The 24543-nt window shown below is 37.8% G+C and overlaps 2 protein-coding genes across 2 annotated transcripts; both read left to right on the top strand.

Annotated features, from left to right (window-relative positions):
- The first annotated feature begins 6084 nt into the window (after positions 1-6084).
- On the top strand, positions 6085-8604 carry LOC103932542 (40S ribosomal protein S3-3-like). Its single transcript, XM_009342166.3, has 6 exons — positions 6085-6241; positions 6337-6484; positions 6592-6763; positions 7803-7857; positions 7959-8090; positions 8210-8604. Exons 1-6 carry the CDS (start codon positions 6206-6208, stop codon positions 8408-8410), a joined length of 744 nt encoding a protein of 247 aa, XP_009340441.2. The 5' UTR covers positions 6085-6205; the 3' UTR covers positions 8411-8604.
- Positions 8605-21468: 12864 nt separating this feature from the next.
- On the top strand, positions 21469-24446 carry LOC103932544 (replication protein A 70 kDa DNA-binding subunit A). Its single transcript, XM_009342168.3, has 2 exons — positions 21469-21892; positions 22556-24446. Exons 1-2 carry the CDS (start codon positions 21636-21638, stop codon positions 24237-24239), a joined length of 1941 nt encoding a protein of 646 aa, XP_009340443.2. The 5' UTR covers positions 21469-21635; the 3' UTR covers positions 24240-24446.
- The last annotated feature ends 97 nt before the right edge of the window (positions 24447-24543 follow it).

Here is a 24543-nt window from a genome sequence, read left to right as displayed (position 1 = left end):
GACTTGTCAGTTCTTGACTTATATCAATCTTTTTATGTTCGCGTCTTAGGTTTTTTCATCTTCTCTTCATCCAAGCGATATTCCAAATAACCAAACAAAATAGAGCGAGGAAAATCCGAATTTAGGTGCAGAGGGAGAAACACATTGTTCGTGTCAAATTATTTAGGGAATTAAAGAGTGCTGATATATTCCTTAAGAGCTGTAACGCTTTTATTTAACTTTTGTTGTTTGTCAAAAGGACTGAAAATTTGGTAAGTGTCAATGTATGAATCTCCTTTTTAGATGAAGGGATCAAGATTAACTTTTGATGCAAATTCTTCCACAAAAAGAAAAACCCTTTATTCCCCTTTTTCTCAAAGTTTTCTTCTTGATTTTAACTAAGAGCTGAAGTGTAGAGAGAGAGAGAGAGAGAGAGAGAGAGAGAGAGAGTTGTCAAAGTTTTCTGCTTCCCATGAAGCCAAAACTGCTTTTTCCCACGCTTCTTTTTGCTGTTTTTTATGGATTTTGCTATTGTTTTAAGCATGTGGAATGTGGAGAAGTAGTGTTTGCGTACATAATTGTACAGGCATATGATATACATCTGTGTGAAGATGCTCTGAAATAATTGGAAGAAAAATCAGCTTTTAGACTAATCTTTTGGTTCCCAATCACACACCACCACAAGAACAGAATCTCCAGATAAGAGTTGATGAGCATTTTTGACCATTTTTCTTTTATTTTTTAATTTTCTACTATATTTGCTGTAGTGACAGTCCTTTTCCCAAGTAGTTTAAAACAAGAGTAGCATTTTCTCTTCTTCTAAATCTCCTCTCCTCCTATCTCACTTTTCTCTTCTTTATTTTTATAAAGAAGTTAACATAAGATATAACGTGACTTAATCGTGATCATCTCTAATAAGAAATAATTGAATAGAAGAGAATCTTACTCTCTAAAACAAAGCACTATAGTTCCAAGAGAAGGACAGATATTTATAAACAGTGATCCCCAACAACATGACAAGGGCCCCAAAGCTTCCTCTCTCTTTCGGAGATGGAACTCAACTTCTCCATGCTTATGCTTTATCCCCACACTCATACATAGTTTTATGCAAGATGTCATGTTATTAATATTTCAAATCAACTACGTACTGTTATACGAAAAAAATAAAATATTTGAATAATAAAACAAAGATAAGTAGAAATATGTGAGTGACTTTAGATAACCCCAACATGACAGTGAGATATACACAAGCTATTCTTATTTCCCCTAATGAGGAAAATTTTGTATTGAAACATATACTTTCAATTAATGGCGGATTCAAGATTCGAACTTTGAGAGGTCTCAGTATTAAAGTACAAGCATTTTAGATAGAAACATAGCATGCATCATGAGAAAAAAAATTCAGTTTATTCAATGAAGTATGTCACCAAAAGCTTAGTGAGTTTGTTGTCATCAGTCAAACTATATTACACACATGTCAAAAAATACAACAAATGTTTGCCGAAGCAATCTAAAGAGTGATAACGAGAGACTTCGTTAAGCGTTGTAAACGCAACATATCTTAGTTCCAATGTACATCTGCCTGTGCTCCCAGCTGATCTACCTTTATTTGACGCGTGTCATATGAGAGATACCGATAAAGACATTACATATCCCCTTACCTTTGCATTATTTTTTCGCCTTTAAGCAATAGATGTCCTTTTAAGACTATTTTGATGTTGATGATTCCTTGGCATCTATTTCTCTTTCTCTGATTGAGTACATGTCTCTGTTGATGGACCCATTTATCCTGCAACCTAATTTCCTGATCTTTGGAATGGGGGCCCACACCAGCGATTGCTGTAAATAGCTTGAGTAATCAAGGAGTAGGATTCTATCCTTCTTTGTTTTCCTCCACTTCCATCTCCTTTTATTTGAACGGTCATGATTAAATCACATCAATATTTTATATTAAATTTTTTTTATAGAAATAGAAAGAGAAAATAGAGAATGTGAGAAAATGGGACGGAAGGGAATGAAAATGGAGGAGAGAGAATCTTAGTCCATTCAATAGAGAGGTGAGATTAACTGAAAAATAAATTTAAGGTATGTATTATGGAAAAGAGATAATCTTCGGATTTCTTCCACCAAGACCACCGGATCAAATGATCTGGGTTTTTGAAATTTCATCCAACGGTAAAAAATTATTATAGCTTTTAAGCGATCAACACAGATGGGCCGTTGGATGAAATTTCAAATATCCGAATCACTTGATCCGGTGGCCTTGGTGGAAGAGATCTAGAGAGAGAGGATCTCTTCTCTGTATTATGTATATGTTCACTTGATTGGGTAGATATAGATCGTATCGGTATGCGTTAGGTCTAATCATACTTTGTGTTGTATTCGTATATAGTGTTATGTGGCGTGGCATCGAAATATTTTATACTTATGTAATTAGGGCATTTCCCAATAAAGACGGTATATTTGTTCATATTATTGTATAATTCTCATGTATAAGAACGATAAACTTTTAGTGTTCGGAAAGTGGGTCCCTAATTATAGACCTTGCCAAATAATTCTAAAGTATTTCATCAGTAGGGAGATATCAAGATTATGTTGTGTGCTCTAATTTTGCCATATTCAACTTGACACAGTCTTATGTTGTATTACTATATGATATCCGCTTAATTGTCCGGAATTCTTAGAAAATATTCAATCTAAATTTTTCCTAAGATCACACTAATCCTTGTAACCAAAACACGGTATGTCTCATGCCCAACTAAACTTCATAGAATAAACATCAACAATGAGAACAACAGCTAATCAACAACATTAAACATAGAACGATCACATGTGCTAATTATAATTAGTCACAATAATCTTGATCGCACCGTCAAATCGCGCCCAATATGGGCCGGCCAACAATGCGAATAAAAAAGTTAGTAATCCACTTGATCAAGTTTAATATATAAACTAACACAATTATCCTGCTAAGCAATGACCGTACAATTAATTAACAAATATAGAAGGGTTTGTTAATTGCTAAAAATTAAGGTAATCATGAAGGGCCAGAAAAGTAGAAGATGAGATAATAAGTGGTCCCCCAATAAGCCAGGCCAGACAAATAAAACATTGCTATAACACGTAACATGTGCAGTCCTGCAGTGGGAATCTACTTTTGTGCCCTTCCCTTCTTTTGGGTTGGGTTCCTTGCATCTCCAGCAAACTGCAGGTTGGAAAGGAGCCCATAATGTCTAGTTTTGCCCTTTTTAGCAAACCTTTACTATATTCTTTTAAATTGATTAGACCAAATTCAACCCTTAAGTGCTATTTTTTAGGTTTAATTCCCCTTTCAAATCAATATAATCCATGCTAAATGTGTGGGTAAAAGCTAAAAGGCAAACAAAAGCTAAATTTCCTCCCAGGATTTTGCCTAGAAAATGGTGTGGGCACCACCAGCGGGACCACCTACTATGGGCATGTCTCTCAGTATTTATTAAATCCAACGGCTGATATCGAATATAATTAAATCTAAAGGTAAAAAAAAGATCTAACGGCCCAAATTTAAATTCAACAACTAAAATAATTAAAAAACTATTTAACTCAAAATTCATCCAAATTTAGTGATTTTTCAATATTTATCAGAATTTAAATTAAAAAAAAATTACTTTAATAGAAAAAATTAGCCTAATTTATTCTTTAATAAATTTAGGCTATAAGGGTTGGAGAGGAAAAACTGTTTCACGGCTAAGACCTAAATTTTCTGGGCTAAAAATTTTAGATTTTATCCCAAGGGTTGGAGATAGTCTTAACAAGTCGCAATGAGTCACAACTCATAATTTAATATCGAACTTACTATAAATTTATGCAGTATGTCCTTGTATGTTGTTGAGTTGAACATGAGTCCTCCTCTAACTATGTGGAGTTTATGTGTCGTTAGACCAACGGGTTGTGTGATTTTAGCTTTTCCTTAATCCTACCCCATTTAGTGTAAATTAGGTAATCAGAGTATAATAATCCACTCCCCGTACTTGAAAAGACCTACTTATGCCCTAATGATAATGCCGACAATGATGATGTTAGTCCAATTAATTAGTTTCTTTATCCCTAAGGAAAGAGCTTTGGTGGTGGGTAGACATATTTATCGAGACCCGAAGAATTGGAAATTAACAAAAATCATGTGAACAACCTTAATATTTTAATTATGGGATAAATACTTTGTATTTTTTTCTTCCTTCAGAAATACTAAGGGGATTTTCTCAAAGTAGGACTCTTTATGGATTTTCTACCACATCACAATTTAAGTCAAATTCCGTGCCAATATTCCAAAATATTATGCAAAAAACATGAGGTGTCAGAGAATCTATGGAGAATCCCATTTTTGAGGGAGTGCTCTTAGCATTTCTCTTTTTTTCATAGTGTTGTGTTCGTCACATAAAAGTATGTGAGACGTAATTTTTTACGAGTTTTCATGATTATTTATATTTATTAATCGTCGATGCATATATAACTATTGAATTTAATCAAATAGCTCATACCAAGAAGAAGGATTTAAAAAATATAAACATTTTACTTTTTGACAAACAATATTCTAGTTTTTTTTTAATGAAGGATTTGAATTTGAGAACAAAGGGTCCTGCACACATTGAGAAAAAATTTACATGCAACGTGTTCATCTTTATGTGACATTCTGATTTAATAATACATTGTTATATGAAGAAAAAAAACTTATTAAACCAGAACACTATAGTGAATTAGTGATAATGAACTCGTTCTATATATGTTGGATTTGCTTACGAACTGTTCTACCCCACGTATAAACAATTAGTACCAAATGTTGGCTTCAAATTCTCTATATTTAGCTAAGAACATAATGGAAGGACTTCAGACACATAGTTAACTTGGTACTTATACAACCCAAGTCTTCTAGACATGGACTGATGGAGTCCATTATAATTTTACCACAAGCTGATAACCCAAAAAACTATAATTTTGGGCTTAGATTCTGGATATTTGGGCTTTAGGTCCATGGATAACATATTGAGTTTCTTTAGGTCATCTTTTCCGACACACAAGTTACGACCATTGATGCATAAGGCGGCATACATCTCACCAACTGTGCTGTAGTGACATTTTTCTTTATTTGTAAGATTCCAAGTGCAATTTATTTGAATGACAAGTTTTATATCTTGTTATTGTGACGAGGTATTGAGTGGCTTCACACAAATTCACACTCCATGTCTAAATAAGATTTGCTACAAACAAGCTTTCGGTCTAATTGTCATTAAGTCTCAAGTTTGGATCTTCCATTTCCGTTAGTGAACAAAGAACATTTTTCTTGATTACTTCCGAGCAACAAGAAAACAATGATGCAACATATCTTCCAACAAAGTTGTACGTGGTCTAGTATTTTAGTAGATATAGTGTTGAATTTTTATCAATTCATCTTGGGTTAAACTGCCACTCTCTAAATTATGTATCAGTTTTGAATTCTCTCCCTTTCCTAGTTATAAATTAAAAAAAAAATGTTCCAGCAAAATTACTAATTTCTTTACTAGCTAGAAGTCTTGACAATTATTTTCTCAACGTTGAAAGAAGTGTAAACTTGAATTCCCCTATCCTTGAATAAAAAAAAACATTACCACAATTGTTAAGTCTAACATAATAATATATGTTCTTGAATCTTAATCAACATTCTTTTATCAACGACTATCATCCATGAAATTCAAAGTTAGGACCTTCTTATAACATAATGAAAACAAAATCCATGAGAACGAAGTCACCACATCCTCTAACAAAGAAGAGTTTAGTGTGCATCCTAACTCATGTTTCTTCTTTCAACTTTTAAGGGATGATTTTTTTTTTTTTTTTTAGTACAAAAATAATGTTAGTGAGTTAAGTTGTTGGTTGGTAAAGTGTAGGAGGAATCAGTGGGGATCGAACGCACACCATAGTGTGTAAATATGATTGCTTTTTACTATTGCGATAAAGCGTTATCTGTAATTGTTAAGTGACGTTGTTTGTGTTATTTTTATTTTTTAATTCCAAATGAAAAATGAAGTCTAGGACGAATCTCATCCGTCCATAGAAATTTAGAAAACCCATCTAACCGTGTGATCCGTCTCCACCTATATATATAAACCCTCTCATATATCCCAAAACCCCGGTGCCAAACAAAATCTAGGGTTTTCAGCGCACCCGCCACCACATTTCAGATCCCATCTCTGCAACTTTTACATCCACAACCATGGCGACCTCGACCCAAATGAGCAAGAAGCGTAAGGTCAGTCCTTCTCCTCCCTTGTTTGTTTCCCGAAAACACTGGAGAAAATCAATCTCATTTTCAACTAAAGCTCTCGTCTTTGTTTTTGGTTGCAGTTCGTCGCCGATGGCGTTTTCTTCGCCGAGCTGAACGAGGTTCTTACCAGAGAGCTCGCCGAAGATGGCTACTCCGGCGTTGAAGTTAGGGTTACGCCGATGCGAACCGAGATCATCATCCGAGCCACTCGAACCCAAAACGTTCTAGGTATGTTTATCATTTTTAATTAGATAAAGAGTCGATTTTTTTGTGAATTAATAAGTGTTTATGTTAATTAATTGATTGTTATGTGTGCATTTTGTTGTGATTATTAGGAGAGAAGGGGAGGAGGATTAGAGAGCTAACTTCTGTTGTACAGAAGAGGTTTAAGTTTCCAGAAAACAGCGTTGAACTTTACGCTGAGAAGGTTAACAACAGAGGGCTTTGTGCTATTGCTCAGGCTGAGTCTCTCCGGTACAAGCTTCTCGGTGGTCTTGCCGTCCGCAGGTATATGATTTGACCTCAAACTTTTGTTTATACTGATCGAATGCCAAATCAGGATAATATGTTTTATGAATCTGGTGGTTGGTATAGAAGTATATTGTGATGTTGAGACAGATTGGGGATAAGCTTATTGTGTATTTTGTATGTTGAGAATGTGCTGCATTGTATTGGCCATTTGATTTCCTTTAGATGTCATCTACAAAGCAGATTGGTGGTTTCATACGAACTCTGTGTCGGAAGTTGACGAAATTGATTGATATCCTCCATGCCATCATCCTCATGAAGTCTATTTCTTTCATGCAGTAACCGCAGGGAGGGTACATTGTTAATGTCTGCAACTATTTATGTTCCAATTTGTGATATGTGGTCTTATGTCATCTACAAAGCATATTGGTGTTTTCGTACCAAATTTGTGTCGGAAGTTGACAAAATTGATTGACATCCTCCATGAGATAATCTTCGTGAAATGTTGTGTTCATGCAGTAACCTTAGGGAGGGTACATGTTTATCATGGACCATTACTATTAGGTTCACCTTGGGTTTCGGTGAATTGTAATCTCTAGAAATCAGGCTCATTCTTTTGGGATTAATGGCTCTGTGTCATGTCATCTACAAAGCATATTGGTGTTCTCATACCACATTTGTGTCGGAAGTTGACAAAATTGATTGACATCCACCACGAGATATTCCTCGTGAAACGTCCTTGTTTTCATGAGTAACCTTGGGGAGGGAACATGTGTTCGAAATGCACTATTACTGTTAGGTAGGCTTGGGATTTCTGACACTCATTTTGAACTATAAACAAAGGCACTATGCTCATTTGAATTGTAATTTCTAGTAATCAGGCTTTCTTTTAATCAGTGGCTCTGAAATCTATGTATCTTTGAATTGACGAGGGCGAGCGATATTCTAAGTTTATCTAAATAGTGGCATTGCCAATGCTCTCAGATTATGTTTATGAATGGACTCCACATTGGTATGTATATTTGCATGTTAAATGCTTGTTTAGTAACTAATCTGCCTATGGATGTGTTCCTTTCAGGGCTTGCTACGGTGTTTTGAGATTTGTTATGGAAAGTGGAGCAAAGGGTTGTGAGGTTGGTCATTAGCAGTTTTCAGCTATGATTTTCCTGCAGCAATTTTAATTTGATGTTAGATGTTACTGGTACATTAACAGTTGATATTGGTATGTTAACAGGTGATTATTAGTGGAAAGCTAAGGGCTGCACGAGCCAAGTCCATGAAATTCAAAGACGGATACATGATTTCTTCTGGTCAGCCAGTCAACGAATACATCGATGCTGCTGTGAGGCATGTCCTCCTTAGACAGGTTTGTCCCACTCACCTGTTTCTTCTTCTTCCCATTGTGCTCCAAGGGTTGGGTTTTTTGTTCTGTCCAAATCATTCACTGTTATAAGTCAACTGATCACTTCATATGTTTGCGTACAGGGTGTGCTTGGTATTAAGGTCAAGATTATGCTCGATTGGGATCCCAAGGGCAAGCAAGGCCCCAAGACCCCCTTACCCGACCTTGTTACAATTCACCAACCGAAGGAGGACGAATATATCAGGCCGGTAGTAGCAGTCCCTGTAGCAGAGGATTTTTTGGCCCCATCTGTGATCGAGTCCCCGGTCCCGATTGTGGCTTGAAGTTCTTCATTACATATGTTCCGAGATAGTCATCCATTTTTTTCTTTTGTAACTTCAGTGTTTGACTTTTTTAAATATTGGTTTCCTGTGTCAATTTTTGCGTACCAAAATATGGGCGGAGTCGTTTCTCAAATTTTATCTTACTACAGATGATTTTTATTTAAAATTTATCTAATTTCGTAGTTGTTACTGTCTCCAACTTCTCGCTCATCCCTCCTTCGTGTTTTGTTTGATACGTTTCTTTTGCTATCTTCCTCCCAGTTTTAAGGCAGCAATTATACTACAATGTACTTATTCTCCTGTCCTGCAAGTGAGGGGGCTTTTTATTTATTTTTATTTTTTTTATTTTTTATTTTTAATAAATGATATTATTCACGCTAAAAGGAAAGGGGGATAGATTTTAAAGATGAAGATGCCATGTCATAGCAAACGTAGTTATTAGTTTGTTATAGGTTTGTTGTAATGTATTTTGTTTTGGTTAGTTATAGTGTAAATAGTCAAAGACTATATATTAATGGTTGTATTCTTCATTTGTTGAATTAATGTGAATTATACTTTTTTTAGTGTCTAAGAAAAGCTTTCAGAGAAAGCCTTGAGTTTCTATATGGTATCAACCGCCTCTTGCCTTCCGGCCTTCTTGATCCTCATCGTCTTTGCTTCGCATTTCTGATTTTGTGCTTGTTTTCAAGGATTACATCTCCGTTGTCATGGCTTCTCCCTTCGATTCATCATCTCAGAATGAATCACTTCAAAATCCAGTACCAAATTCCTCTTCTTCAAACCCTGATTTCACTAATTCATCGAATTTGTATGCATCTTTTACGATTCAGAACATTGGAAGCATGGTTCCGATCAAGCTCAAACGATCTAACTATCTTCCATGGCATGCACTGTTTGCACTGACTCTCCGCCGTTACAAACTTCTTAGAATCGTTGATGGCACTGAGTTGTGTCCACTGCATTTTCTCCCGGATCGCTCCATCAATCTTGCTTTTGAGATTTGGTATGAGAAAGATTAGAATCTTCTGATCTGGTTGAATTCAACACTGTCTAAGGATGTAATTCCATTTACTGTTGGTGTATCTTCTTCTTGAGATCTTTGGATCAAGCTTGAGCAACGCTTTGGTGGTGTTTCTGATGCTCATATTCACCAGCTTCGATCTCGTCTCCAAGATATGCATAAATGACCTCAATCTATGTCAGATTATCTGTAACAGTTGACATGAATCTTTGATTCTCTCTCTGTTGCCGGAGCGTCGATCTTTGATCGCGATTTAATGGCGGCAACATTAGCTTGTCTGATGAGTTCAAATCGTTCATTGATTCACTCATGCTTCGTATTTCATCTGCCTCTTTGGACGAACTTCATGGACTTCTTTTCACCAAAGAACTCTCCATATCTCGTCGCAAGAAGATCTCATCCAATACTGAATCGTTTCAGGCGTTCTCTGTGCAGTCATAAGCACCTCTGTTTCCTACTCCACTACCTCAAGCATTTGCCACTCATAATCAACATTCATAACCAAATTCTTCTCGATTTCACTCTAATCGTGGAAGAAACAGTAATCGAGGATATCAATTCAACAATAACAATCGTTTCCATCAAAATCATGGTTATCGGGGCAATTTTCGTGGAAATTCTTCAAATCAAGGTAGCATCAAGGGTTTTGTGGTTCTCATTTCTCTGGAAATTCTATCATTTGTCAGATTTGTGGCTTAACCAATCATAAAGCCATTGATTGTTTTGATCGCATGAATCCTGACATTTCTGGAAGAATTCTACCTATAAAACTCGCGGCCATGTGTGCTCATTACAACTCCAAATCGTCTCCCTCTTGGCTCATTGATTCTAGCCCCACTTCTCACATCACAAATGACATTGCCAACATCAACTCACCAACACCATACACTAGGGATGACAAAGTCTATGTTGGTGATGGTAAAGGTCTGTCCATACACCATACTGGTTATTCTTCATTGCATACTTCTCATGTTGCTTTTAAATTGAGCAATGTTCTTCATGTTCCAAAAATGAAGCATAATCTGTTGTCTGCTTATCAGTTTCTTAAAGATAATCACTGTGCATTGACTCTTAATTTTGATGGGTCCATTGTAAAGGATCGTTCTATGGGGAAGACGTTTTTCTAGGGTCCAGTTAAGGATGATTTTTATCCTTTGCAAAGCTCTTCTCCCCCTAGTTTATCCTCTTCCAGCTCATCTCATGCTCTTGTAAATGTTCAAGCTCCTCTTAGGCTCTAGCATAGTATGCTATGCCATCCTTCTTCTTCTATATTTCGCAGACTATTATCTACTAATAAACTTGCAGTCAAATGACCATCATCTGTGGATTTCTTTTGCTCTAACTGTGCTATAGCAAAAAATCACAAGTTACCCTTTGGTTCTTCCACTTCATCAACTACTCATAGCTTAGACACTGTGATTTGTGGGGCCTTGCTCATGTAACTTCAGTGAGTGGATTTAAGTACTATCTACTTATAGTTAATGATTTTAGTAAGTATAATTGGCTCTTTCTTTTAAAGGTCAAATCTCAAGTGTATTCTACATTTGTAATCTTCAAAAACTATGTAGAAAACACAACTAGCAATAAAATCAAAACTGTACGTTTTGATTCAAGGGGTGAGTTTACCGATTCATCTTTTAAATCTTATCTTCATGCTCATGGAATTTTTCATCAATTGAGTTGTCCACACACACCAGAACAAAATGGTTGTGTAGAAAGGAAACATCGCCATCTAGTTGAGACATCTAGAACTCTATTGGTGCAATCACATGTTCTTCATCAATACGGGGTTGAAGCTTTCACTACTGCAGTGCATCTTATCAAGAGATTACCTATCTCTGGGATTACAAAATCACCTTGGGAGTTATATTTCATAATGTTCCATATTACTCCAGGCTCAATGTCTTTGGTTGTTTGTGTTTTCCATGGTTAAAGCCTTATGTGTTATCCAAGCTTGATGGAAAAAGTAAAAGTTGTGTTTTCTTAGGATATAGCTTACAGCATAAGGGATATAAACGTCTGCACCTAGAAACACAAAGGGTTTATATTGCAAGACATGTACTTTTTAATGAGATATCATTCCCTTTTCATGGTTCTCTTCACTCTGTGTCTTCTGTTCCATCTTCTTCATCTCAGAATTTTGATTTGGAGTTTTCTCTACCCTCACCTATTTCCTTTCCTGCTCAAACTTGCACTTCACCCACTCTTGCAGTTTGTCCTGCATCTCCCTCATCTGCTTCAATTTTGCCAAGTGCCACTACAGACTCCAATCACTTCTTTAAGCAGCATATTACACATATGCAGCAAGTTAAGAATGTACATCCTATGATCACAAGGTCTAAGAATGGTATTTGTAAACCAAAGGCATTCAGTGCAACTAAACACCCTCTTTATCTTTCCATTGGGGTGATTCCTACTACATATCTACAAGCTTCAAAATCAGCAAATTGGAGATTGGTAATGCAAAATGAGTTCAATGCACTTCAATCCATAGGTACTTGGGTTCTTATCCCTCCTACATCTTCTCAGAATGTTGTTGGATGTAAATGGGTATTCCGAATTAAGAAGAACCCTGATGGTTTGATTGAAAGATACAAAGCTAGACTTGTTGCCAAATGCTTTCATCAAAAAGAAGGTTTGGATTATCAAGAGACTTTCAGCTCTGTAGCTAAACCTGTCACCATCAAAATCTTGCTAACTTTTGTTGTTCAGTTCAACTGGTTTCTTAATCAGCTAGACATTAGCAATGCTTTTCTTTATGGGATTTGAAAGAAGAAGTGTTCATAGTACAACCTTCTGGGTTTTAAGATCCATCTCTTCCCAATCATGTGTGTAAGCTCAATAAATTTTTATATGGTCTTAAACAAGCCCTTAGGGCCTGGTTTGATAAGTTGTTTCAGGCTCTTAAATCTCTTGGCTTTACTCAATCATCTTCATATGCTTCTTTGTTTGTTCTTAAAGTTCCATCCTTGGTCATTGTACTGGTTTATGTGGATGATATACTCATCGGTGGTCCCAATGCTTCACTCTGCCAACACTTCATTCAACAGTTAAGTACCTTATTTCCAGTTAAAGACTTAGGACCCTTGCACTATTTTTTGGGTTTGGAAGTTCACAGAACCAAAGATAGTCTTTTATTACACCAAGGCAAGTATTTACTTGATCTTTTGCAAAATACCAATATGGCTGGAGCTAAACCCTGTTGTACACTTCGCAGTTCTACAAAATTAGATCACAATGGTGAAATGTTATCTAATCCCTCTAAATATAACTCTATAGTTGGTGGCCTCCAATACCTTACCTGGACTAAACCTGATATTTCATTTGCTGTAAATCAGGTGTGTCAGTTTATGCATGCACCCACAATTACTCATATGTAAGCAGCAAAGCGAATTTTAAGATTTCTCATAGGTACTATATCTCATGATCTTTTGTGTATTTTTGGGTTCTAACTTGATTAGCTGGTGTGCAAATAAACAAACAACAGTGGCTCGTTCATCCATTGAGGCAGAATATAGGTCTTTGGCTCAAACTGCTGCAGAAATTACTTGGATATGCAAAGTACTAAGATATTTTGGTTTTCCTATGTTTGCAAAACCCACTCTCTGGTGTGATAACATTTCAGCCATATCTCTTGCTTCTAATCCTATTTTTCATGCTTACACTAAACATGTTGAAATCGATTATCACTATATCTGGGAATTGGTTCTTGCCAATTTAATCAAGGTTCAATATGTGTGTAGCCAAGATCAGATTGCTGACATTCATACAAAGTCATTGTCCAAAAACAGGTTTCAGTTTCAATAATCCAAGCTCTCACTTAGAACTCTCCCTTCTTCCAAGTTTGGCTTAAGGGGGGGGGGGTGTAAAGATGAAGATGCCATGTCATAACAAAGGCAGTTATTAGTTTGTTGTAATGTATTCTATTTTGGTTAGTTATAGTGTAAATAGTCAAAGACTATATATTAGTAGTTGCATTCTTCATTTGTTGAATTAATGAGAATGATACTTTTCTTAGTGTCTAAGAAAAGCTATTAGAGAAAGCCTTGATTTCTATAGGTTTAGCCTCACAATGGGCTAGTAATAATGTGGTTCAAATTCACCTTTAACGAGAATTGAATCGAAACTAAGACCTCTCACTTACTAGAGAAGAGGACTACCATTAGACTGTAGTACTAAGTGACTTATATAAGTGAGAGGTTTTATGTTTGAATTTTGGAATGACGAGTTTACAATCAATTTATTCTTCCACTCTTTGGTGTAAAATAGATCATGTATTAAAATAAAAAAAATTAAAGACTTGTTTGAGATTGCTTTAAAAAATGACTGAAAGTGCATTTTACACTGTCGAAACAGAATTGCACTTGCGTCCAAGTAATCGCTAAAAAACATGTTTCTTCAACAAGTGCTTTTCTAGTATTCCGACGTTTTTAGTAAAGCACTTGCGTGTTTACCAAACGGGAGAAGAGTAGGGCGAAACAGAATTGCACTCCTTTGGAAGGATTCCGACGTTTACTAACACATAGGGAATAAAAAAAAGTGTGGGGTCCACCTAAAATCCGGAACCGAATTTTGGAATTACCCGGAATTGAAATACCGAGATGGAGCTAGTATTTAGATTCCGGGGAGAAGCCTCCATCTGGAATCAAATGTTTCTTTCCAAAATACCCTTCCATCTTATGGTTGTCCTCCGCCATCCTCTCCAGCAGCCTTATGAAACATCTCTCTGTTGTCTTTCACAATCCTTTCACTAAATCCAGCCTCAACAAGAAGTTATAAGGCCTCAATTCGTCCATTTTGCCTAACATAATCTCCAATCATTTCGAACTAGCTTTGTAATCGATCCGCGCTAGACCATGATTTGCCGACGAGACCGCTCCGCACTCGACCATGACTTGCCGATCTATGGGTGGTGGCTATGAGGGTAACTGGGGTGGAGGGCAAGGAAAGGCGGGGATTGGGGAGGGCTGTTGCGGCTGTGAAAAGGATGAGAGGGGTGGTGCGGGGAAGACAAACAATGGGTTTTTTGTGGTGGGGAAGACAACAAATGGAAATAAGTTAAATACTCTTTAATTATTTTTATATAGATAAATTTTGGTATATAAAATTAGTTTGATTAATTTTTTTTTTTTGAACAATAAATTAGTTTGATTAATTAGTATAAAAATAATTTATTTATATAAAGGTAATTTAGTAATCAAGCTAGTTTTAATTTCGATTCCAGTGAATTAGTAAATAACTTATATGGAATCAACATCATTTCTTTCCGATTCCAGACAATTTTAGTAAACAACTTCTACAGGAATCTGATTCTGCTTCCATCTCATTCCAATTCCTCTTCAATTCAATGCCTCCTCAATTTAATTCCTCTAAATTTGATTATGGATTAATAAACGCGTCCTTAATATTATCAAATGGGTAGTTCGTTTATCTCACATTTGAACTAGATAAAATTTACAATTGATATAATTTCAAATAAGTAAACATGAATCACTCTAATCAATACATTTCAAATGTGAACAGTATAAATAGTAACTTTAACTAAAACGAATGTGCTTCCATATATATATATGGCCAAATCGGATAAATAATCTCTATGGTCATAAGGTATTCGGAAGATAGCTCATGTGCTAAAAAAACTCAGATTTAAACTCTTGTGATGTACTCCGTCAGCAAATTTAGTCCAAAAATGATTTTTCTATTAACTGTCTGTTAATACATGAGTAAAATTGTACTTTTGTACACCTTCTTCCTCGTCTTTCTACTGTCCAAAGTATAAGAACAAGGTCTGTAATTTGTACTTTCACAACACCATGTCCGAGAAGTATGGATAACGAATAAAGTAAATAAAAACGAATGACATACCTGCTTCAATGATCTTATCAACTTTAGCTTCACTGATTCCTTTGATTTGCAGAAGATCCTTCCTGGGAGAGTAAGCAACGGCTTCGACCGTGCAAAGACCCGCATCTTTAAGTTTCTTTACATCAATGGAAGCTATGCCAGACACCTTGAATCCAAAAACATTAAAATCAGCAACTAAAAAAGAATCTAAACAATTCACAGAAATTCGGCCGCACTTCTTCGAGTTCGCCTTGTTGTTGGGCAGTCTTTTGATTGCTCTGCTGCTCCATTGCCCTGCCGATTGTAGCTCCGCGACGACAAAGACGACGATGTGTACTGACGCGAAGACGCAGAAGGAGAAAGAGCAGAGATGATGGGGAAGGTGGAGGGAATTGGTATTTTAAAAAGCGTTTTAGGGGCGCCAAAGCAACACAAAGCTTGTCGGGGAAGCTTTGAAGGTGCTCCTTGAATCTTGATTGACTTGAGCGAACCGCCGAGGAGCTTGTTCGAATCGGCTCGGCGGCGGGTTCAAGACTTATTGGGGCGATCAGGGAAACGGCAGGTATTCCAATTGTAAGATACCAGTTCCAGCCTCTAGTTCAACCTTAACTGGAAGCAAGAATTACAGGGAATGGCGAGAGAAAGGAGATGGAGTATTTTTTTGTAAAATGCTTTCTTAATATTTGATTTCATCTGTCTGTTGCAACAAGAAAGAGAGAGCTTAAATGCACTAGCAACCTCTCCAATGTAAGGCTGCCACATGGCACACACAGCCTAAACTCTTAACAAACAGCACAAAAGAATGTCAAATTACATAACGATCCCAAAACATATCGATCCCAAAACACTACATTTTGACCCAAAACTTCATTGCCTGTGATCAAGGCAATCACGGTACATAACAATGCTTCCCCCTTAAAAAATAACCTTGTCCACAAGGTTTACATTGGAAATTCTGGGTATCGGGTCTTGAATGCATTGAAATCTTCCCATGAAGCTTCAGCTGCCTCTTGTCCATTCCATTGCACCAATAGCTGCACCCCAGCAACATTTCCCTTCTTATACATCCTCCTAGCCAAGATTGCCCGCGGTAAGTTCTGCATCAAACCATCATCTGCAGCAATGGGCAGATTCACATGTGAAACTACTCCTTCCCCCAATTGCTTCTTGAGGCAACTTACATGGAACACAGGATGTATCTTTGATCCTTTGGGTAATTTCAATTTATAAGCCACCATACCAATCTTTTCCAACACTTCATAAAGACCATAGAACCTAGGTTGCAGTTTATGGTAACTGTGTGCAGCCAATGTTTGCAACTGATAAGGAACCAGCTTCAGGTATACTTTATTCCCCACATTGAAATGCCTCTCAGTTCTTCTTTTATTAGCCTGAACTGTCATCCTATTTTGTGCCAATTTCAAATTACGGTTGAGAACAGCAAGCATCCTATCTCTTTCGAGAAGACTTTGTTCCACAGAGTCCATTTTGGCAGTTCCTACTTCATATGGAGCTATATGAGGTGGAGAATGACCATACACCAATTCAAAAGGTGTAAAACCTGCAGAAGTGTGATGTGATGTATTGAAGCACCACTTAGCCCATGGCAACCAATTCACCCATTTTTTAGGCTGCCTTCCAATAAAACATCTTAAGTAAGTCTCTAAACACCTATTCATAGCCTTAGTTTGTCCATCACTCTGGGGGTGATAACCTGAACTCATGCATAGTTTTGAGCCTTGTAGCTTAAAAAACTCCCTCCAAAATGAACTGATAAACACAGAATCTCTATCACTCACAATAGAACTTGGCATACCATGCAATTTGAAGACAAACTCAATGAATGCCTGAGCCACACTCATTGCAGTATATGGATGAGAAAAAGCAAGGAAAGGTGCATACTTAGAAAGTCTGTCCACCACCACCATGATCACAGTTTTGCCCCTACAATTTGGCAAACCAACTATGAAATCCATGCTAATGTCAGACCAATTCTTCCGTGGAATTGGTAGTGGTTATAACAGTCCAGGTGGAGCTATTGTTTCCACTTTGTTTTGTTGACAAATGTTACATTCAACCACAAAATTTCGAATATCCTTCTTCATTCCCTGCCAATAGAACCCTTTTTTGATCTTGTGATATGTTTTAACCACTCATTGGTGACCTCCTCCCGGAGAAGAGTGATACTCTTCAATGATCTTATGTCTCCAAGGTGATGTGGGACTCAAAACTACCCTCTTTTTGTAGCACAAGAACCCATTATCAACAATATACTTGGAAATTGTAGCCTTATCAATAACTGTCTTAGAACTGTCAAGCACAGACTTAACCCTTTCCATAACCCACTCATCACTTTCAGAACTTCTCCTTAAATCATCCATCCAGCCAAAATAAGGGTAAGATATGGCTAGTGAGTTCCATGTCAAAGTGAACTGGATTCTTTACCAACTCAGAATTGACACTTGGGACCCTAGAGAGTGCATCAACCACTGTGTTCTCAACTTCACTCTATACTGGATCTCATAATCAAAACCCAAGTGTTTTGAAACCCATTTCTGTTGAAAATGAGTATTAGCTCTTTGACTTAAGAAATACTTGAGACTGTTGTGATCATTCTTGATTATGAAGTGTTTACCTTGCAAATAGTTCTGCCGTTTTTTCACAGCATGAACTATTGCAATAAGTTCTCTTTCATAAGTAGAAAGAGCTTGATTCTTAGGTCCCAATGCCTGACTGGTGAATGCAATTGGTCTATGGTTTTGCTGCAGAACTGCTCCAATTCCATTGTCTGAAGCATCACATTCCAAGACAAAGGGTTGATTGAAATTTGGCAAGGCCAATACTTGTGGTGAGGACATAATCTTTTTGAGTTTTTCAAATGCTTCCAAAGCTTCCACTCCCCAATAGAATCCTTCATTCTCAGTGAGATTGTACAAAGGTTGGCATATTTTTCCATAGCCTGACACAAATTTTCTGTAGTACCTTGTGAGGCCTAGAAATCCTCTCAATTCCTTCACATTCCTTGGTACACACCATTCAATGATTGCTTGGAGTTTGCTAGGATCTGCCATAACACCCTCATTAGACACATTATGGCCAAGGTACTCCACTTTACTTGGACCAAAGGAACATTTAGATTTCTTAAAAAACAATTGATTGTCTTGCAATATCTGAAAAACCTGTTGTAGATGTGTCAAGTGATCTTCCCAAGACTTACTGTATATTAAAATGTCATCAAAGAATACCAGAACAAATTTCCTAAGAAGTGGTTTGAAAAGATCATTCATCAAGTTTTGAAAAGTTGCAAGTGCATTAGTAAGACCAAAGGGCATTACTAAAAACTTGTAATGTCCTTCATGGGTCCTAAATGCAATCTTAGCAATGTCTTCTTTGTTCATCAATATCTGGTGACAACCTGACCTTAAGTCAAGTTTTGAAAAGAAAACAGCACCATGCAATTCATCCAGCAAGTCATCAATTAGAGGGATTGGATACTTATCTTTGATGGTCAGAGCATTAAGCTCCCTATAATCGACACACATTCTCCATGTACCCTTTTTCTTCTTGACTAATAACACTGAAAATGAGAAGGGACTATGACTTAGCCTTATAAACCCAGCTTCCAAAAGTTCTTGAATTGCCTTCTCAATTTTTGTTTTCTGCAGGGGACTATAATGATATGGTCTGATATTTGGTGGTTTTGCTCCTGGAACCAATGGTATATGATGATCATGGACTCTGAAGGGTGGGGGTTTAGTTGATAGAACAAAAATAGACTCAAATTGTCCTAACAAATTTTGTAATTCCTGTAGTTATGACTGGGTGAGATCACTAGCTTCAAGTTTTTCCCCTTCCATAAAGTATAAGAACAACCCTAAGTTGGAATTATAAATGTCATTGTCAAGATGCTGTAAAGAGACTTCTGAATAACTGGCAATGTCATAAGACTATGATGCCACTTGTATTGCTGATTATTTTTAACAAACTCCATAGTCAGCAATTGGAAATCCCAGAGAATAGGACTAATGGAAGAAAGCCATTGAACCCTAAGCATAATGTCACAACCCCCTAAAGGTAAAGTGTAGAGATCCACTGCACAGTTATACCCCCTATAGTGAGAAAAGTTGACTTACAACACCCTGAACTCTTAACCTTCCCTCTTTCAGCAATCATTACCTCAAATTCCTTGGTGGGATGAACTTGTTGCCCCCACTGTCTCAATAGGCGAGAATCAATAAAATTGTGCGTACTACCGGAATCCAAAAGGATTTTCACAGGTTGACCATTAACAACACCATCCACTTTCATTGTTTGAATAGTTTGCCTAGCCTTAGTCCCATAAAATGCACATTCACTAAGCTCCATATGAAGAAGCTCAGGTTGTAACCCAATAGAGTCATCATCAGGTAATTCATCATTGATCACATCAAGCATAAACAATTGTTAAAACCACACTTATGTCCCGGAGTCCACTTATCAGTACAAAACCAACACTCCCCATCTTCCCTCTTCTTCTGAATCTCAGCAGGGGTGAGTCTCTGAATGGCTAAATTTCCAACTCTAAGCACCTGATATGTGGTATGTGTGGGGATTACAACTTGGGACTTAACTGGTGGAGTGGATTTAGGAGGGAAGACTTTCAACTCAAAGTGTTTGGTATCTAATTGGACTGACAAGAGCAATTGCTTCATGAACATTCGCAGGTTTCAACAATTTAACATCAAATTTGAGTTCACATTTAAGGCCACCCAAAAAACAACTCTTAAGTAAAAAGCGGACCAATATCAGTCGTTCGAGTAGCCAAACGACAAAATTCAGTAATGTAGTCACGGAGAGTACCTGTTTGGCGAAGCTTGAACAAGGTCTCCGCACTAATCTTTGAATTCGGAAGGCCCAAACTCTCGGCAGAAGGCGCGAGTGAATTCCTCCTAACTTGGAGTAGTCCTGAACACAATCCAGCAAACTAAACCACTGTAATACCTCGCCATCCATATGAAAAGAAGCAGTGAGAACACGATGATTGGCCGGAGTGTTATAGAAGGAGAAATACTATTCAGCTTTGAAAATTCAAGCAAGAGGATCATCGCCCTCAGTGCATCGGGGAAAATCAATCCGATGAGACCATGGCGGTCGTGGAGGAGGTCAACGCCGTTGTGAATCGGACTTTGCGGACATGTAATGAGACCAAACACGGGTGGATCTGGTGGATTAGGCACTACTGTGTTGGAAGGGCCAATGTCAGGACCACGATACTGGAGTTTGCGACGGAATTGCTCAAACTACACCCTGGAGTTTGGTATCCAGGATGGTAGAATTTGAATCGTCAATCAAAGAAGGAATGGCAGCCATGGAGGCTTCCAACTCAGCCATTCGAGCATCCATAGCGGTGAAACGGGTTGTAGTAGCGTGGCGGGGCATACACAGAAGGGAAACCAGGATCGGAGGCTGATACAAATGTTAGATATCAGTTCCAGCCACTAGTTCAACCTTAACTAGAAGCAAGAATTACAGGGAATGGTGAGACAAAGGAGATGGAGTATTTTTTTTGTAAAATGCTTTCTTAATATTTGATTTCATCTATGTCTGTTGCAACAAGAAAGAGAGAGCGTTTGGGAAGTAATTGAATCGAGATGAACCTTCAAGGGCGGATGAGGTTGTTGATTGGGGCGCCACGAAGAAATCGATGCCGGGAAATTCCTTTGAGAGGAGGGAGCGAGGAGGAGGAGGTAGATTTTTGGGTAGGTCACAGTCGGAGGCTGATGAATGCGACAACTGGGTGTCGAATAAGAGTGCACATGTCATGTCAAAGTACAATTTTACCCATATATTAACAGATAGTTAACTGAAAAATCACTTTTGGACTAAATTTGCTAGCAGAGTATACCACATGAGTTTAAATCCGAATTTTTTTAGCACAGAGGCTATCTTCCAAATACCTTATGACCACATAAATCATTTATCCTATTTGGCATATATATATATATATATATATATGAATTCAAATCATTTTCTTGCAGTTTAGATTTGTTTAAAGCAATCACACAACATTCCAATTTCCAAATGCGCCTTCTTGTGTAAAAGTTCTTCAATATCCCAAACGTAGGAATGAAGACGAAAAATTGGAAGGGTGGTGACAAAACTGTAATTTCACATACCCAAAGCCTATCTATATAAACCCCTAAATACCCGATTCGAAAAATCAAAATCCCTCTCTCACTCGGTCATTTCCTCCAAACGCCCGCCAATTCCACAACCGCCTCTCACTCCGTCGTCAATCTCTAGTCAAATTTCCAATCTACCCTTCCCTCGCCGTCGTCCTCCTCCCCGAAAGACACACGCCTATCCCTAGGGTTTCTGAAAATGCCCGTGAACCTGACGCCGAACGCCATCGCGGCGGTGATAGGCGGCGACTTGAATTTGAAGCCGTTGGTGCAGGTGATCGATATTAAGCTCATCGGCACGCAGGAGAGGTACCGATTCATGGTCTCCGACGGCGTTTCGTCTCAGCATGCCATGATCTCTTCGCAGCTCAACGACCGAATCAAGACCAACCGTGTCCAAATAGGTTCCGTCGTCCAGCTCACCGAGTACATTTGCACCGTCCTCCAGAACCGCCAGTCAGTCTCTCTCTCTCTCTCTCTCTCTCTCTCTCTCTCTCTCTATATATATATATATATATATCATTTTCAATTTTTGATTAATTTGCATTAATTTTGATTGTTAAATGAGATTTTGCTTGTGATTAGAATGTGATAGTGATAACATTACGATGCTGATTCAAGTAGTTGAATTGAGATTTTGGAATCAACTGAATGCTATCGAGTCTGCATCTGAGCTGATTATACTGTGGCTGATTGAGCAATGATCAGATGCGATTTTCGTTTCAGGAAATCTAGTTTTCGAAATTTGATTAAATCAATTTATGAGCTCACATAAATTGTATGTAATGAAATGTCCTGGTTTCGTTGGAATGGCAGTTTGTAGCTTGTATCTGATAATTGAGTAGTTTATTTTGTTTGTGCGGATTTGTGCTAGTTAGCTGTTATGTGCAACTCCGTGCTTGATGTTCATCCAACTCGAGAAATGAGGTTCATTTGTATTGGATAAAAGAGAACTTAAAATTATCTAACTGAAGAGCTTAAAATCGATGTAAGTTGCAAAATGAATGTATAGAGTCGGCACATTTTGATACAAGAACTTCTATATCTCCGTTTCATTATTTTTTACGATTTCCTGTTTTGAAGTTTGCAGCAAGTTTTGACATTGTACTCTTTGTACAGGGTTATTGTTGTGCTGAACATGGAAACTATCATACTGAACTGTGACATTATTGGGAATCCAAAACCATATGGTGCACCTAATTCAGATGCTCCAAATGCATTGCCTAATGGCAGTTTTCAGCAGTCAGCCAGTAATCATATGACTTCGCAAAATCCTATTCACAATGGACAGAATATCAGACCTACTTTTCATTCTGAGAGGCCGAATGTCAGACCTCGTCTTCATCCTGAAAGCTCTGCACACAATGCGCCAAATATTCGAACTACTGTTCAACCTCCTTACCAACCACCTCCACATTACAAAAATCGTGGTCCAATCATGAAGAATGATGCACCAGCACGGATCATTCCCATTAATGCTCTGAATCCTTATCAGGGAAGATGGGCTATCAAGGCAAGGGTCACAGCAAAAGGGGACCCCCGTCGGTATAATAATGCTAAAGGAGACGGTAAAGTTTTCTCTTTCGACCTGCTTGACTCTGAAGGAGGGGAAATAAGAGTTACCTGCTTCAATGCTGTTCTTGACCGCTTCTATGATATTATTGAGATTGGCAGAGTTTACTTGATTTCAAAGGGAAGCTTGAAACCTGCACAGAAGAATTTCAACCATCTGAAGAATGACTGGGAGATAACTTTGGATGCAAGTTCAACTGTGGACCTCTGCCCTGATGAAGATGGTTCCATACCAGCGCAAAACTTCGACTTCAGGCCGATTAGTGAAATTGAAAATGCTGAAAGTAATTCTATTGTTGATGTTATTGGTATTGTGATGTCTGTCAATCCTTCTGTTCCTATCATGAGGAAGAACGGTATGGAAACTCAGAGAAGAATTCTGAATCTAAAGGATTGGTCGGGCAAGAGCGTTGAGCTAACCCTTTGGGGGGATGTCTGCAACAGGGAAGGTCAAAAGCTTGAAGAGATGTTGGCTTCTGGGTTTTCCCCAGTTTTAGCTGTTAAAGCTGGGAAGATTAATGATTTCAGTGGGAAGTCCGTTGGAACAATTCATTCTACACAACTATTTATAAACCCAGAAATTTCTGATGCTCTTACCTTGAGAGACTGGTTTGACCGAGGGGGCAAGGATACTGCTTCTGTCTCCATTTCTAAAGACCTTGTTCCAGGAGGAACTAAGAATGAGATACGCAAAACCATTTCTCAGATTAAGGATGAAGGTCTTGGAAGATCAGATAAGCCAGACTGGGTCACTGTGATGGCGACAATATCTTTCATTAAGACAGATTCTTTCTGTTACACAGCCTGTCCCTTGATGATTGGAGATAGGCAGTGCAATAAAAAGGTGTCGAGGTCAGGAAACAGAGGATGGCAGTGTGACAGGTGCAATCAAGAATTCGAGGAGTGTGATTATCGGTATCTTCTTCAGGCCCAAATTCAAGACCATACTGGATTGACTTGGGCGACGGCTTTTCAGGAAACTGGGGAAGAGATCTTGGGTTGCTCAGCAAAGGAGCTGTACTTGTTGAAGTACGAAGAGCAGGATGATTCAAGATTTGGAGACATAGTCCGGAGCAGTATCTTTAACCAGTTTCTGTTCAAGCTTAAAATCAAAGAGGAGGTGTATGGCGATGAGCAGAGGGTGAAGATCACCATAGTGAAGGCAGATAAGGTGAACTATTCTTCAGACAGCAGATACATGCTTGATATGATTTCGAAATATTCTAGGTAATGTACACGATCGAGTTAAATTTTAACGGATGTAGCTCAGTTGCAACTGATTGCAATGTTTGGAGTAGTTACATTTCTTTTCGGCAAGTTTACACAGAAATTGAGATTATTATCTAGCGACTGTGAAGCAGATTAGCATTTATATAGTAGGCACTGTAAAACGTAGGTGTATTCTCCGGGGACAATATAAATTTCTGCATTGAGTTCATGGTGTTTTTGTTCTTTGTTCGTTTTCCGTTGCCCTCTATGATTTCCTTCTTCTGTGATTGCATTGTGTTTCGAATTGTTGCACAAAAGTCGAAAAA

This window comes from the organism of the source record quoted next, unplaced genomic scaffold, assembly GCF_019419815.1.
Source record: "Pyrus x bretschneideri cultivar Hongxiangsu unplaced genomic scaffold, Pyrus_bretschneideri_v1 Contig1, whole genome shotgun sequence".
Taxonomy (NCBI): domain Eukaryota; kingdom Viridiplantae; phylum Streptophyta; class Magnoliopsida; order Rosales; family Rosaceae; genus Pyrus; species Pyrus x bretschneideri.
The sequence above is the reverse complement of the archived record's forward strand: the minus strand, read 5'-3'. Positions and strand labels throughout refer to the sequence as shown.